The sequence below is a fragment of the Carassius gibelio genome, chromosome B21, assembly GCF_023724105.1.
Source record: "Carassius gibelio isolate Cgi1373 ecotype wild population from Czech Republic chromosome B21, carGib1.2-hapl.c, whole genome shotgun sequence".
NCBI lineage: Eukaryota > Metazoa > Chordata > Actinopteri > Cypriniformes > Cyprinidae > Carassius > Carassius gibelio.
In genome coordinates, this window is record NC_068416.1 from 6,925,360 (window position 1) to 6,942,398 (window position 17,039).

Genomic DNA, 17,039 nt, shown 5'->3' on the forward strand with positions numbered 1-17,039 from the left:
TGTTTTCTTTTGTTCACCTGCACACTTTTTTTTTTCAGCTGCACACTTACATATATGGATAACAAATGTTTTCATTTCAACAGTTTTTTTGGAAGAAATTGTGCAACGATGCCAGCATTTTTGGCTGTGTACTGAACAGAAAAAAAAGAAGAATGGTTTGTCATTTCGTCTGGAAATCTCACATTATCTTCTAACCAAACGTTACTACCTCTGTTTTCACATACACCGAAACTGGTCTATTAAAATAGAATAGAATAGAATAGAATAGAATAGAATAGAACAGAATTGATTTGAATTGAACAGAATAGAATAGAATAGAATAGAACAGAATATAATTGAATGGAATAGAACAGAATAGAATAGAACAGAATAAAATAAAATAGAATAGAACAGAATAGAATAGAACTGAATAGAACAGAATAGAAAAGAACAGAATAGAATAGAACAGAATAAAATTGAACAGAATAGAACAGAATAGAATAGAACAGAATAGAATGGAAAAGAATAGAATTGAACAGAATAGAACAGAATAGAATAGAACATAACAGAATAGAATGGAACAGAATAAAATCGAACAGAATAGAATTGAACAAAATAGAATAGAACAGAATAGAATTGAACAGAATAGAATAGAATAGAATAGAATAGAATTGAACAGAATAGAATAGAATAGAAGTGTCTATTCTCAGAATATGCATTACTATTATGAAGTAATAAAAAACGTAATGTGATTGAATCGGTCAGCTGTTAACAGACTGACAGAAAAACTGTTAGATGCGATGATGGATCGCTTACACACTGCATTGTTTAAAAGCCCATTAAAACAACAATGCAAGTACAGTAGCTACTATTTGAAGCATAAAACATGATGTGTGCCTGGCAACACGGTGTGGGAGGTGTGCGGCTGCCTTCAGGGTATATCACTGCCTCCTACTGCTCTACTTGACTTTCAGCTTTTACAATATCAGCTTCCAGGGAACAAAAACCTTCCTTTCTCAGCTATGACAATCATACAACAATCACCATTTGTAAGGACATTTCTTAAAAGGCAAATGCATAAATAGCAAAATTTTTTGTGATACGAACCCTCCAATTCAGTTATTTTCAGCTTATTTTCACAATGAGAAATGAAACAGCATTTAGACCCACATTGCAAAAAAAAACAACACATTTTTAACATTCACTATAACTAAACTGACAAAAAAATCAATACTTATATAATCTATTAGAAGTTTATAACGGCACAAACACTGTATTTGGACACTTAATTTGCTTTAACCTCAACACAGCATTCACTAGTCACCTTAGTGAATGTAATTTCTAAAAGTGCCCACCTTTTTTTTCACAAATTAAAATGAGTGATCGTTAAAAGACTTGGTCCTCAAAAGTAACATTTTTGTTCTTCACAGACTTATTAATGACTAATTAATGATGTAATTCACCTCTCATATAAGATGCATAGCTTTGAGCCTACAAACAAATAAAAGTAACTGGTTTTGTAAATAAGGGCTTAGGAAAGACTGGTAATAAATCAACTATAGATTGACTCCACTGCTGATGTTCTGTAGTACCTAATGATTGCTTATAATTCCCAACCTTGATTACGTTAATAAATCGTTTGGACAGTTTTGTTGGACTGATCTGTGCACCTACCCCGAGTAGACAGCTTCTTCGTGTTGATGATCTTTGCAGCATACTCTTGGCCTGAGAGAACTTTCACACATCTCCGCACCACAGAAAAGGCCCCCCTAAAAACCAAGAAGAACGTGGATGCAAGGTCTGTATGTTGAACATTTAGTGCACTTTTTATGTAAAGGTTTACCTGCTAGGCAAGCAGTAATATATTAAATTATGCAATATTTCAATGTCTGAACTGAATTGCCACCCACAAAAGCAATTATGTAAGCGGTTTGACTGCCCACAGGAAAAGACGTGTGTGTGTTCAGTATGAGGGTGTGTGTGTGTGTGTGTTCAGTATGAGGGTGTGCGTGTGTGTGTGTGTGTGTGTGTGTGTGTGTTCAGTATGAGGGTGTGTGTGTGTGTGTGTGTGGGAGTGGAGCAGTGGGCACAAGGCCAGATGGAGTTGAAGACCCGTCTCTGTAGAGGTGTTACATGCTCTCAAATCAAGAAAACAAGTATACAGTGCACTCGCGCAGGATAAAAAAAATAATATGCTGTAGTACAGAGTGGGTGGATGGAAAGAGGGAATCAAACAGATTTTCTTGTACTTCTGCCTCAACATCTCACAGCATTGTTACTGGCACTATATGCATCAACGTACAGGTATCTGGATTTTAGTATGTAACATTTATGAATGTAATTATTCATAATTATAAGCTGGCTCATTTTATTGTAACGAACCGTAAGGTGTCTTGAGATATACACACTACACTATGTGTGTGTGTGTGTGTGTGTGTGTGTATTCATATACTGTACATACATGCATAATGTATCTTCTTACAGATCAAGAATTTGCCACAATGCATTTGGGTTGTCACTGCGACTATGACTATATTTAAATAAACTGTATGATTGTGCTACTACTCCACATTGTGATTCCTCTCGCTCTCTTTCTCTCTCTGAAAGCATGAGATTGGCATGATGTTGGAAACGCTCTTCAGATGTGGCCGCTGAACTTTGAAGTGCTTTCCTCTGTGGATCTCCTCCACCCAGTGTCTGCTCGTTATGTAATGCAAGTTGTGCTATGTGCCTTCTCAAGTTAGTACATACTGATCATTTCTACACGATCTGAAATCATGCTTCATTCAAACCAAACCCTACCAGATTTGCCTCACAACCACTTTCAGATCAAACTCAAAGTGGATTTGCATCTATCGGGGAGATTTTCCAGCTACGTTGTTCTTATTCTTTAATACATAAACTGTCTGACAGTTCTAATGCTCTTAACATACGCTGATATGGTACAAAAGCATTGCATTGGAATGAAAAGAACATCTCGGGCCACTGTGCAACTCACATCAGTTTAAAGAAATGCATCGATTAGGACTTACTTCCCCAGTTCCTCAAACAGCTGGTATTCCTCTGTGAAGCGCGTGCAGGTGATGGTTGCCATCCTGGAGACGTGTGCGTTTCCCGCGTCTGATGAGAGTGTTGTGAGGTGAACGTTTGGAGCGTCAGGCAGGAGGAACAAATCAAACGTCTGGTCCACAGATCGTTTTCTATATCGCAAAAGTGGAAGTGGAATGAGGAAAAAATGTGGATGTCTGCGACTGGCTGCTGTCCTCCATACACAGCCCTCGTTACCATGGCAGCCGCATCCTCCTCCTCTCCTCACATGCTCACACACATGAAGCATGCAGACAGTAAAACACACCCACACACCTTCAGTGTGCATCACACTTTTACTTCACAGCGGTCTGCATACACTGTATGAAGAGATGCTATTTTAAATGCTTTCAGATAAAGCGAAGCATACAGTACTTTTTTAAATTCGCATTCAGTCAAAGTCCTTTCGTTCAAACGCAAGCATTGCATCAAAGATTTTTACACATTGGGATGATCTGCTATTGCTATTAGTAGAAATTCCCTTGCATGTGGATTTAATGATGTCTGTCTTTTTCTCCATCTATAGCGGAAATAATAGAAAAGAATCAATGCACAATTTGCCCAAAGTGGCTCATTAGGGACAGGTTAGGGACCAGATCTGAGAACAGGGCTGGTGATAGATGATCTATTGAGATCAGATAACATTTATGTTGATAACGATGATCGGCTATGGACATTTTTACTTTATGGAGACATAAATGCAATAACAGCCAGTCAGTGCATGTCTCTGATAACTCTGCATGTTCTGTGTTTCTCTGAGTAAATGAATGGTATAGTTATATCTAATGCATAAACTCAAACACACGTGACCCGCAAAGCGATTCCAGGATCTGCAACATGTGATCTTCATCTCCAGAGCTACTCTAAAAGTCACTTTACACAAAAACAGTCGCTGCACTGATATTCTAAGTTGTCAGGTTGCATTCATTTTATGATTAATATTTTATTTTGTGCAGTTCTTCTGCATTTGTACTTTATCTCTGTGTATTCTTTGGGGATTACACTTCAGAGTCAGACTGTATATGAACTGCATTGTTTAAATCTGTTACTGAAGCCTTCACTAAAGTATTTTTTGTTTGCACAACAGTTGCTAAACCTCATACTTTCTTTGATGCACAATGGGTTAAAGATTGATTAAATCAACATTTTATCAAGAAGAAGCATATAATATTATATATATTATGAATGACTCCTTTTAGAACATTTTAGCAAATGATTATCACTATTGTAAATTAATCAGTGGACTGAGATTCTTTACATTTATAAAAAGAGCAACAAATCTATGGTAAGTTAATTGTCACTATAGTTGCAATTTATTAGTACTTGTAGACCTGTTTATTAATACTTATAAAGCTCATATTTATGGCTTATTCTACATACTTTAGATATCTATGCCATACCTAAACTTAATTAATAACTCACTAACTCTTAATTAGCCACAAATTAGGAGTTCATTGAGGCAAAAGTCATAGTTCATGGTTAGTTAATAGTGAGAACTGGTCACCAAATGAAAGTGTGTGATAAAACAGTTTACTAATCTAGCGGTATATATGCCAAAACTGAAAAAAGTGTACAAACCTGTGAGTACAGATTGTAAACTGAGGGTAAGCATGAAATGATGAAACTGGGCAAAGATTAATGGATCTCAAAGACTCCTATGTGACCCGATGGGGCAGTTTGAACATGAAACGGATGCAATATTTGTCAGATAAACAGATTTCGAGCTCATGAAGACCCTCTGGAGGCACTGTGCTGTTGAATTGCTCTTGCAGGACTCTGATGATGTCACATTTGATATGTTTACATGTTCAAAAGAAGCTCATTCTGTTTAAGAAAAGACCTCCTTTTGCATTGAACTTTGCAGATGTTATTTGTGCTCAAACAGGAACATTACAAATTAACTAAACTTTAAAAAGTGTTTTAATTTAATTATTATTTTACATGTTTTTTTTTATTTAAATTTTAAATGATTTATGATTTAATTAATTGTTAGCGTTTTATTAAACTCACAAACCCCCTGCAGTTCTTTTCCGGACACCAGTTAACCTTAGTATAATATAACGTTTAGTACACTTCATGTTGTTAATTACAATGAATGGACTATATTTTCTGACTCTTTGTATTTTTCCATCATTATGGTAAAAGGTTTTCCTATTTAAATCAATGTGATAAACGAGTTAGGACAGATGTAATCTACAGTAGTCTGATTACTGATTACTGTACTGTTGTGAGCAAAATCATGCATTCATCTGGTGCATAGATTTGTGAATTAAGCATGTGTGGAGATGTTGCATGTATTTTTGGCGCATTTGTAATGTTGTGTGCATATGTAGGATGATCATAATTTCTGACTAGACATCATCAGAGAGCGTATGCAGTCATGTGCATGCATTCACGCAGCTTGATTCATGTGATTTCTGTAAAAGGATCTGTATAGAAATTTCCCTGCACTACAGTGAGCACACACTGTCACAGAGACACATTCAGCTGCATGTCCATTCATGAAAGTCAACCTACTGCCACCCCAGACACAGACGATTCATACCACATTTATGTGCCGAGCTTGCCTAGCTTTTGCAGGATATAGAGCATAGATAGAAATCCTCTTCACTGACATAAAAATTCTCAACAAGGATTTTTGTCCTTCAAAACTGGTTTCCATTAGGACCCCAAGCGATCTTTAGCGCCTGATTACTTCCTACACAATCACTGTAGGAAATATGTAGTTTGCACTACATTATAAATAAAAACAATTAATGTCTGTTTTAGTTAGCTTATGTTCAAGCATAGCATACAGACCTGGTTGGTATGAATATATAAATATATATATTCACTCTTCAGACTCAGTAATAAATATACAACTAACAAGCAGAGAAAACATTTTAATAGGCTTTACTGTATGGAAACATAAGCATGACCAATTTGACCAAATTTGAAAGAATCCATGCTGTGGGTGCTGGCGTTAAAGTTCAACTTTGTCTCTTAGTATCCTGTGGCTCCCTCTAGTGAATAACATTAATATTACAGCTAGCATTTGTGATTCACAGTAGAGTTATAGCCATTCCTCCAATTATGGGACCTCTGTTATTTACGATTTCTGGTGCCCAGGTGCTCTAAAGACAGAATAATAATGATAAAATATACAATAATAAATAAATATAGCAACAAGTGTCAATTATCAGGGTCCAAACACAGGGAGCACCAACAGCAACAGGTGACGTATAGTTGTCTTTATTTTTCATATATGTTTTACTCCCTAGTTAAAGTTTAATGAAGCTTAAAAAATTGCATGTTTAATACAAAAGTAAATTGTTCATCCTCGTGATGTTGAGTTCAGAAGATATTTTGTAGAATGTTGATAACTAAACAGTGGTTGTTAGCCACTGAACTTTTTTTTCTTTCTCCTATACTGACAATTAGTTTTTCAGACCTATCTCTTTAAAAGAAAAAAACTATTATCCCTACTCAGTAGCCTAAATAAACATCCATTTGACTTTTTATGTTTGTCTTGAATAAAATAAAAAAGAATTGAGCTGCTGGGGCGTTTCTGGAATGAGCCTGTAATAACTGATACCATTATACAGAAATAGAGGATATTGAATAACATGGTTATACTCCACAACATCGGTCGAGTGCTTGAAATAAGTTCATTTTGTGAGCTGATGTGCGGTGTTTGTCTCAGAACGAGGCAGATGGTGAATTCTGTTCTGTAATAAAGGCCATGTCGATTCGCATTGGGTTGTAATGTTTGACCACCAGGGGGCGCCGTTCCCAAACTTTCCTCGTGAATAATGTCGCTATGATGCATTCTGCAGATCAGGTTTCCTCTGGATATTGCTGTCCTCAAAATGCTCAGGTAGCCTACCTCGGGAAACGATGGTGATGATGACAAAAAATCTTGTGATGATACAAATTTGTCGATTCGGCACATGAAAACACTTGCTATTCACTCCAATTTAGATTTCCGAAAAAAAAAGCTAAGAAAAAGGGTGTCTATGCACTAAACCAAAAGGTCTCTGCCTCAAATATCAATATGTAAAATAGAGACCCTTTAGTGCTAACCCACTCCTAGATTAATTAAAATGTGACTACATAGTTCCCATCTACCTGCACTATCTTTGAAATGTGCGTTAATTATGTGACACTGTAGTTTTTTTCGGTCACATGACATTTAGCATTGTGCAGGTCAGAGTTCATTTCAACAAGCTTTATGTCTTGATGTGTTTAAACTGAAATCTGCGATCACACTTTGGCTTTTACGTGCACAATGACTGAAACCATTCCGCTTTAGTGCTGCGTGTGTTATTTCATCATTTTTAGATCCTAATTAGGATTGTAATTAGGTATTAGTGGATTTAACACGCATAGGCTACATGAGAACAACAGGGAATCCCACTTCGCGAGCGAACGACAATAATAATTTTTCTGTTTTTTTTTTTTTATTTTTTTTTTTTTAACGAAATGTATTTTTAATTGTAGGCTAGTCATTGGTGCAGCTGTTCCATGTTCTTTATATTAGTCCATCTGATCGTGATTATTCATCTCTGGCTCTTGACTAAATCAAGCGACAATAATACATAGGCTAATGATAAGAAAACATAGCCTTATAAAGATGTAGGCCTATTTTTTTTTTTCTTTTTCTTTAGATTTGTATTTTATTGACAAGAAATTGTAACGTAACGAGTAAATTGTTTAGATTTACCTGCGTCGTGACGTCATAGGACACGAGCTTGGAAACAGCGAACATTAATTAAATTTAGTCAGGATCAGGAACACTTTTCTTACCGCGCATCACAGCACTCTTTACTTTGTTCTTTCTGTCTCATGTGATGTATAAAGCAAATGAATGACTAAATGAACAGCTACTCTTGTGAGAATAAGTAGCCTACTTTGTGCGCGCGCGTGTGTGTGTGTGTTCAGGTGATGGGTGAATATGGTTATTGTTTGTATCATCTGTGTTGTGACAGCAGCTCTGAGATTAGTTTTGAAGGAGGAAGGATCCAGTCTAAATCAAATTAAATCTAGATAATGCCATAATTCATGTATGAAGATTAATGAGGCCCAGGTTTTGGATGTTCAGCATGTTGACACTTGAACTTTGACACAGGAAACATTAGTCAATTTAAAATACGGCACCTGAAGATGAATATAGAGCAGTTATTGTCTTTTCTTGGGATATATTGCACGACCTCCAACCCTTTAACTACATTTCTAATTTGAGTTTGTGGAGTTGCATTTAAAGATTGTACCTTTAAAACATTTTTTTTACAGTAGTCCTGTGGAAATGATGCTCAGAATGACAGTTGAAATCATACTGCTATTATATGGATGCTAAAGTTGACTGAGCATTCAGTGTGGGTTAATCATTCACACTTCACATCTCAGGACCTCAGGTTTGTCTCTTGCACGTCTATCTTGGATTGCCAAACATGAACTTGTGTTGACATCAATACACTGTCATGTTGAAATGCTCTCAATTATCAACAAAGGCAAAGGTGGATTATGAGGGTGAAGGATGAGGCCTTCAAAGAGAACCAAGAAAATGAACTCGCGCTATCAAGTGTCTGGTATTTGATATCAGGATATGCCACAATGATGCAATTTAATAATGTATTTCATGCTCCCTCTGAGCCGCTCGTCACTGCTGCCAGCTATTGTGCAAGAACAATGACCCGGTTTATTCCATTTCCATTTGTAAAAAAAAAAAAAAAAAAAATTCTCAAAAATGTTTTTTCCAACAAATTGTTGTTCATCTTAAAAACATGATGTTACATCATAAAAAAAGCATAAATGTTACCAATAAAATTAACTCTGTTACACATGTTTGCATATGTTTTTGTTTGATAATAATAAGAATTGGTCAAATCATGGCCAGCACAGGTATTTCATTGAGTATGTGAGTAAATTCCTCTGGGTTCAATGAAAAGGTGTCATTGGGCACTTAACCATATCTGCTATTTATAGAGAGTCACTAGAATCATTGCTTTACAGCTCCAGTGTTTATGTAGAATTATTCTCGCCATTATAGAGATTATTAGTGGGTATAACTATTGTAATTGAAAGTTTATGATACAATAGCCTCGTAAACAAGCAGCTGTATAAGTAATATAGAGACTACACAGATGATGAGTTTGCTTAGTGATTTAAATGAAGATGGACAATTGGATATACCTTGTTTTACACTATTTACCCTAATTAAAATTCTATTGAATATTTAGTTTAGTTATTGTTGTTGTTGTTGTAAATAGCAGACTCAAAAAAAAAGTATTTTTAAGATTGGGTGGAAAATATATTTATCTTCAAACATAAATTTCAAGAAAATCACTAGTAATCGGTAATACTTTGTTAACCAATTTTCTTAATTTACCAGAGGGTTCTTTTTCGGAATCTGAATCATTTAGACACAAACAGCTTTAAATGCATCAAGAAATCATCATTATTATTTGCGCTTCCTAATAAAAAGTTCTCATTGTACTTCATATAGAGTTACATATGAAGAGCATTACCAACATGTTCTTGTTACTGTGAGGAGAATATTTTTACAACATGCCCCTCAATAAACTTTATGGCCTCGGAGGCAGCTATCAGCAAGCTTGTTTATACAATTCTCCTCTTACCAGAAATAGAGCAATGATAAAGAAACATGGAACAATACAATGTAACAAGACAGAGCTTAAGAATCATTAACGCCTCTTTATTAGTTGCATTATTAAAATGCTTTTTGTAGAAACATGGCATGCCACTATGTTTGTCTCATAGGGCTATTCATAATCAGGAGATTACATTTTGAGTTATGAGAACTCATAGTATACCGGTTTTGTAACTTGAACCATTTAAACTCATCAATATGTCAATATAATTTAGGATTAGACAACAAAAGTTCAAGTTCATGAATGGGTGTTATCGCAGTATTGAATTTTTGATTAAAAATGTGTACATACATGATATGCACTGCAAAACCGAGTTATAAGCATCAACACATCAATTAAATAGCTAAAATGTGCCATCGTTTTAAAACATCGCAATTCAATCAGAAAATGATTTCTATTTCTGCAGCATGAACATGTGGTGTGGCCATAAAGAGCTAAAGATCTTCTCTTAACTAAATACACTGTTCACAAAGATGAAGATGAAGGTTCAGTATGGACACTCTCTGTGAATGGACATGTATGCAGACAGATGCATATTGTTTGCTCAACAGTCCTTCGCCTCGGCCTTTGGACGCCACACCCTGGCTTTGTTAACGTGGTCATAAAACAGGTCCTGTTGCGGCGACGCCATCGAGGAGATATGTGCTGCCCGTCAAGCTGAGCTTCTCTGTCACACCGTTGATAAGAGAGTCCAGAGTGTGCTTGATAATGAAATAGCTCACAGTTCCTCAGTGTGCACTCGTGTCTTATCCAGCGATGCCGTTACACTGTGCAAACAGCACCAGCTCCTGCTCGAGTGCACGCTAGCCGCTCTTCTCCGATCTCCATGAAGTGCTGATAAAACACATCTGACATTTCCCTCAAAGTCTCCCTCGAGTGAATATGAAAACTGACAAATCAGTTCTGGACACAAACAGCTCGGTTTCTGAAATCTGTGGGAAGACACGGGTTGACAGATATGAAAACGGACGGCTTTCCTCGGCTGAAGTCTGAAATGAATCACTTTGCCACGATAAAACGTATATTTTATTAATGCAAACTACTTTAGAAATATACAGTTATTTGAATTCACTTTTACAATCTCAAAACGTGTTAAAGTTTACAGTGATGAGCGAAACAACAGCAGGAATAAAGAAACCGACATGACCGGAGTTATATGCAACCTTTCAGATACTTCAAATGCTGCTGCATTACTTTTCAATGCTTCTTGACTACTTTTTATTCCTACAGTCTTTGTCACGGTTGTCACATTCGTGTTGTGTTTTCACTGATGGGTTGATTTGAAAGTACTCTGTGTGTAAAAGTGTGAAAGGGCTCTCTATAAAAACAGCTAACAGTCCTAGTCTGGCCGTCTTCAGTACTCTTCTTTGATAGTCATTGGTATAGATGGTGACACCAGGCCACCGCTGCTGCTGGACACCATGGGGACACTGCCAGGCAGAGCTGAACCAGGGGGGGTCGGTGTGGTCGTGGATGCCGGCTGCGGCTGTTGCATCTTCTTTTTATTGACTTTCCTCTCTTTTGCACGCCGGTTCTGGAACCAGATCTTCACCTGCCAACAACACGCCAGAAGTCGTACTGAAAAAACATTGTTCCTGGTAAAAGCTACATTTTATGTTTCATCTGCTGCATTACACCCCATTCTACACGCTTATGAATAAAGGTTCCCAATGGGAGGGTTTCACAGCGATGCCATGGTGGAAGAAACATTTTTGTTTCTCAAAAGAAATTTCCAGTTACTTAAAATAAAGTATTGTGGAATAAAAATGTACAGAAAAACACTTTATTGGCATCTGTGCTTCTGTCAAGAACCTTTAACATTCATGGCACCTTTCCATTCCACAAACATTTCCACTTAAGATCATTAAAATGTTCTTGACATTTAAGAAGTAAATGCTTCACTGAAAGTTTTGAAGCCTTTTGAAACCTTTATTTTTAAAAGTGTACCATGGATATTAAAGGCGCAGGGAACCAGAGATGTCAATAAAGAACTATTTTACAGTATAAAGGACCATTTGTTAACCATTAAAAAGTTTCCATGGATGTTAAAGATACAATTCATTCCAAAAAAAAAGAACCTTTATTGTTAAGAGTGCATGAAGAACCTTTGACATCCATCTTTTTAATAAAAGATTATTTAAATGTTTCCATTCAAGAATGAAACGCTTCTTCTAAGAATTGTTCTTTGAAAGGTCCTTCAGGGAACCCAAAACCCCTTTTTTGAACCTTTATTTTTAAAAGTATACCATTGATGTTACAGGTTCTTCATGGAACCAAAGATGAAGAAACGTTTCTACATTAAAAAGCTCCATGGATTTTAAAGATTCTTCATGGAAAAACAAACCTTTATTTTTAAGAGTGCATGAAGAACATTTAACATCCATGGAATTACCTTTCCATTCAACATAGGATTCTATAAAGTGGATAAAGTTTCTTTAGATTTTCAAAATGTTCTTGCACTAAAAGGTTATTTTAAGAACTGCTGGCTGAAATGCTCTGTAGGGAACCAAAAGTGATTTATCTGTGGCTCCTGTTGGAATATGTATTTTTGGGGGTGTATGTGAAGAACATGGAGACTGACCTGTCTCTCTGACAGACCGAGGGCTGTCGCCAGCTCTGCCTTTCTTCTGATTGTGATGTAACGGCTGTAATGAAACTCTTTCTCCAGCTCCAGACGCTGATGATCCGTGTACACCACCCGGTATTTGTCTTTCGTTCTGGTCTTCCCTCCTAAACGACAAACGGCATAAGTCAGTTTTAAACAAATAATTGTGAATCAGTCCTTTTGAGAAATATTTTCTACACGACTCTCTCCTTTTCTGAACAGTATTTTATCACACGATAGAAAACTCATTGTAGTTTACTTTATGTATTTAGCAACCAACTGTTTGGCATAAATGTGAATGTATTCGGCGTAAACCTGGTTCCTTTCCAGGCATTTCTGCATTCGTATTTTAAGTAGTTTTTTACTCACTAAACGCACAGACTGTACTTAATTATAATGTGATAGAAATAAAGAGTAATTATTTAGTTAATGTCATTGTGTTTATCATTTCTATTAAAAAGTAACTATGAGAACACAGTGTTTGCTCCCTTAATCAAGCCAATCGTTAAGAGCACACATATATAAAACACCAAGATGTCCATGTTATAAAGGTCTTTGGAATCGTGTCTCTATATTTCAAACTTAGTTTACCCTGTCAGCGGCAAGAGGGGACTTAAGTGGCTAGCAGGTTAAATATTAAAACATGAGCGCACAGGGAAGGACAGCAACAGCCACAGAGATAATCAGGCTTCACAACCATAGCATCTTCACCGAAAATCTGTCTAAAGGCCATAATCTCTTGGTATCATTAACCCGGCCAAGCAACTCTCACAATCCCCCGTAAAAAAAAAAAATGTAGGTATTTAATTGTGTTAAATGAAACACATAATTTGGGCCTGGCTGCAGACTTCTTAAAAAGACCATCTTGCTAATGAGTTGTATGTTAATGTGTTGCACTACTGTACAAAACTACAGTTTTGAGGAATTGCCTCAAGATTTAGGCATATTAATTTGCCATATTAATTTTTCACATGCATTAGGCCTATAAAACTGAACTTAACGTGTTTGCTCAGAAACAGGCCACACTGAATATATGATTTTTCTTCAGCTTGCCTGTGATGTCACGTTATGGCATACATTTGAGGAGGAATTGAGAGTTACTTGTTGCTCCCTGTTTGAGTATTCATAAGAGACGAGACCCTGAGCTGACAGAAGAGAGCGCGTTTGCATGCAAGATTATTCTTAATAAACCGAAAACGCACGTGGTCATGTAGGAATAAGGTCGTAAATGGCGTAAGCAGAAACCGGTCGCCTCTTACCCTGATTTCGCGCGGCCTGTAAACGTGCGCGTGTGTGATAGGCTACGTGACAGGAACGCATCGTTAGTGCAGGTTTAGCGCAAGTAGTAAAAAAAGAAGGAAATATATCACAAAAGCAGACTGTTTCGTGCCTCAGAAAACGATAAAAGCGTTCTCATCTCGTGCAGCAGAAGTAGAAGTTTTTCAGTCAAAAGCTGCATTTATAACTGCATGAGAGGATAATGTGAGCTGTAACATGCGAGCTTTATTTAACATCACAGCTGACAAACATACGGAATACGTGGAGTCATATAAATGATTAGCTATATTTTGACGTCTCTAAAGGGAAATAACCTGCTTTATTAATAAAGTCTTGTAAACACAGCTTACTTGCTTTGTTACATGGTTTTCCTACAAATAAAACCAAAAAAAAAACATGGTTACTATAGTTAAACCATGGTAACCACAAATTAACCATGGTTTTGCTAAATTAACCATAGTTTAACCATGGTATTAGTAGTAAATCTGTGGTTATACAAATGGTTGTCAACACGCAAAAAAAAAAAAAAACATTGGTTACTACAGTATTACTATAATAAAACCATGGTTATTTTTCGTAAGGGCAGGTTACTGATGTGCGTAAACGGGGAAACCTGGTTATTTTAATATGCTGATATTTGTGCGTTCTCAGCTCACTGGTGTGCATGTAAAGGTGCTCAGACAAATACCTTGTGAAATATTAGAAGTTATTTATTTGTTTATTTATTCATTGAATAGAACTTGCAGTATAGATAGGAGGTTAGCTACAATAATTCCAAATCTCATCGTTTAAAATTGGGCGGAAGAACTGTATAGCCCCAACTGTATATTAACAATACATGTTCTTTTCATATTTTTCCCAAGTTTTCATAATCAGTAGGATCCACAGTATTTAAGCTTTAAGAGCAGGCTTTTGGTGACATTTCCTCCAGTCCTGTGAACTGCCTTATTTTATTTTCTGTTGCATATTATGCTATTTTCTAAAAAGGCATACCATTATGAATAATCAATCTTTTAATTTTAATTTTTAAACTTTTTCAAGTTTATTCATTCTTTCTGCTATTTCAGTAACTATTAAATGTTAATTAGGGTACACACGCGCATCCGTGTATTCAACAACTTCACAGCATCCGGGCAAAAAAGAACAAAGAGTGACTTCAAAGCAGAGAAATTCACACAAATCACTATATTAGCATGACAAACAAGTGAATACAGAAGAGCTTGCTTCTGAACCTTTGCGGATTGAGTTTAGCACTAGTTTTCCCGTTAGTTTTCATAGCAGGTCTTTTTAAATTTTTTATTAATTAATTAATTTATTTATTACCTTTTTATATATAATTTTTTTGCGATCACGATAGTTAATATTCTCTATAATAATTATTATATTGTATTTTTTATAATAAAATAATTTAATTTGTAGTTTTCAGAAGCGCACCTGAGTTTGGCGGCGGCGCGCTCCGACGCATCCAGTCGTAGGGGTTCCGTCTCTGAGAGTTGGGCGACAGCTGACCGACTGATGTGTTTATGGAGGATGGGAGAAGGCCAGGCGCTTGGACAGACGAAAACTCTGGAGGACTGAAGCCCAGCTGACCAGTGCTCGAGGTCGAAGGTCCGGTTCCCGGGCCGTAAGGTGTCCATTCCTCTCGCGGAGGAGGATACGCGGGATTCCAGGCTCCTGTCTGGCTGTGGTGAGGGTCGCTGCTAATTCCAGGGACGTGATGGTATCCTGTGAAGTCTGGATACTGAGGAGGTGTGGGGACAAAATTCTGAGGGTTCAGGTTTAGGGTTGGGTGTCTTACGGAATTCGGGTACATACTGGTGTCCTTCTCCAAGAGATAACTCACGTACATGTTTCCGCCTGATGACTCCAGTGCATAATATGCACCCAAACAATTGATCTTGGCTCCTTTGACCCAGGTTTCCCTATAACCAACCTGTCGGTTCCTCTACCTGGCCAGGTTCTCTGAACCCTCAGCCTCGGTGGCTGCTAAAGGGTGCGATGCTGACGTCACGTTTATGATCATGATGCTCACCCTCCCACGGAATCGAATCTGAGTGATGTTCCAGTTCCCCACGAATGAATGAAAACCTATGAGTATAGGCCTCTAAATACGTTACAAGTGTAGAAACTGCCATGCAATTTCAAAAGACAACACAAAAATCTACTGTTGTAAGAAATGTAGTAAAGACAGTAAAATATGATTTAGATCATTACTTGCGGATGAAATACAAATTAGCCTATTGTATTTAACAAGGGATCATAAATAGCCATTTTAAAGGTAAATTGTGCTTTTGTTAAGATATTATTATTATTATTTTCTTCGGAGATACAAATGCCAGCAGGAAACGGGATTTCCCCAAATTCATTGTGCGCACCATCGTGTTTGATTCAATTCGATTTCAAGTTCAAGTTATTCTTGTTTTCGTTTTCCTAAGATTGGTGTTAATACATTCATGTTGTTTAGTTGTTTGTTTTGCATTTGTCTTTATTTATTTTTTATTGGAAACACATCAGGAGCTAATTATCATGAACTTTAATTATTATGTGATCTTCCATTTTACCAAGTTTTAATTTCCTTTTACATTTGAAATAATTGTCCAACAGCATTTGTATAGCCTACTTATGATTTAATGACATGAACTGTAAAATATACAGTGAAATAACGTGCCGTAATTCTGTGTCACTGTATTTTTATGATATGATGGCAGACAAAACTACCAGTTTTTAGAATAAATTTAACAAAAAGTTATTATTGCAACCTATAGGCATTAAGTTAGACATGCTTATTTTATAGTAGGACATTAAATATTATAATGCATTATATAGGCTAATTATAATTATATATATATATATATATATAATGCATTATGCTACGTACACATGCACACACAATCAAATTCCAAAAAATTACAAATGTGTTATTAAATTACGCCTTTGCTTCATTTTAAGTAGCACATCCCTGTTTTCTGTACCGGAGACCCGGCCCACAATTTCACCTGGACTTTCAAAGCATTTAATTTATTTTTCAAGAAGAAATTTGACGGAGATAAAACTAATATAGCCAAGCTTACCAAATCATTTTTTTTAATATAAAAACACCTAAAACACACGGCCATAAAATTATGAGCTATCCAAAAAAGCAAAAAGCAAAAGAAAAGGTGGTCTAGAATGAAACCATTTGACAAAAGCGATGTGAACCATGTGAGAAAAACTGAAATCACGATGCGTCTCGGGCTAATTCAGATTGTGTGTGTTGCTGCTCAATAGTATTTATGATTGTGTTCATGTTGTAAAGACTAACAAGTGTGTTAATACATTTATAACCGTAGTAGCTTTTATTTCACTCTTCGGCTAGAAAACGGTTGCCTATTGATAAGATAACGACGTGGAATATGCTTTCTTACATTTTAATTGGTTTACATCTTATTTTAATTGTATTC

The 17,039-nt window shown here is 36.4% G+C and overlaps 2 protein-coding genes across 3 annotated transcripts in view; both read right to left on the reverse strand.

Moving 5' to 3' along the window:
- The window catches only part of LOC127986448 (calcium/calmodulin-dependent protein kinase type II subunit alpha-like), a 39,434-nt gene extending 36,138 nt beyond the window's left edge, over positions 1–3,296 (reverse strand). Inside the window, exons 1-2 of one of the 2 annotated variants that reach the window (XM_052588709.1) lie at positions 3,012–3,296; positions 1,654–1,748 (exon numbers count right to left, since the gene is read on the reverse strand). In XM_052588709.1, the coding sequence (XP_052444669.1) occupies positions 1,654–1,748; positions 3,012–3,073 (157 nt within the window). In that variant the 5' untranslated portion in view covers positions 3,074–3,296. The remainder of the gene's footprint in view (positions 1–1,653; positions 1,749–3,011) is intronic. The other variant, XM_052588710.1, reaches the window with a different exon arrangement.
- A 7,430-nt stretch (positions 3,297–10,726) lies between these two features.
- LOC127985417 (homeobox protein CDX-1-like) lies at positions 10,727–15,598 on the reverse strand. The gene is made up of 3 exons (XM_052587422.1): positions 15,034–15,598; positions 12,298–12,446; positions 10,727–11,268 (listed from the first exon to the last, which is right to left on the reverse strand). The coding sequence occupies exons 1-3, from the start codon at positions 15,446–15,448 to the stop codon at positions 11,071–11,073; spliced, it is 762 nt and encodes a 253-aa protein (XP_052443382.1). The 5' UTR covers positions 15,449–15,598; the 3' UTR covers positions 10,727–11,070.
- Positions 15,599–17,039: the final 1,441 nt, after the last annotated feature.

Excerpts from the sequence above, each read along its gene's own strand:
- LOC127985417 (XM_052587422.1), bottom strand. The coding sequence starts at position 15,448 with ATGTACGTGAGTTATCTCTTGGAGAAGGACACCAGTATGTACCCGAAT. Across the intron at positions 12,447-15,033 it reads CGCGCCGCCGCCAAACTCAG|GAGGGAAGACCAGAACGAAA; the intron begins GTGCGCTTCTGA and ends TTTGTCGTTTAG. Across the intron at positions 11,269-12,297 it reads TCGGTCTGTCAGAGAGACAG|GTGAAGATCTGGTTCCAGAA; the intron begins GTCAGTCTCCAT and ends TGTTGTTGGCAG.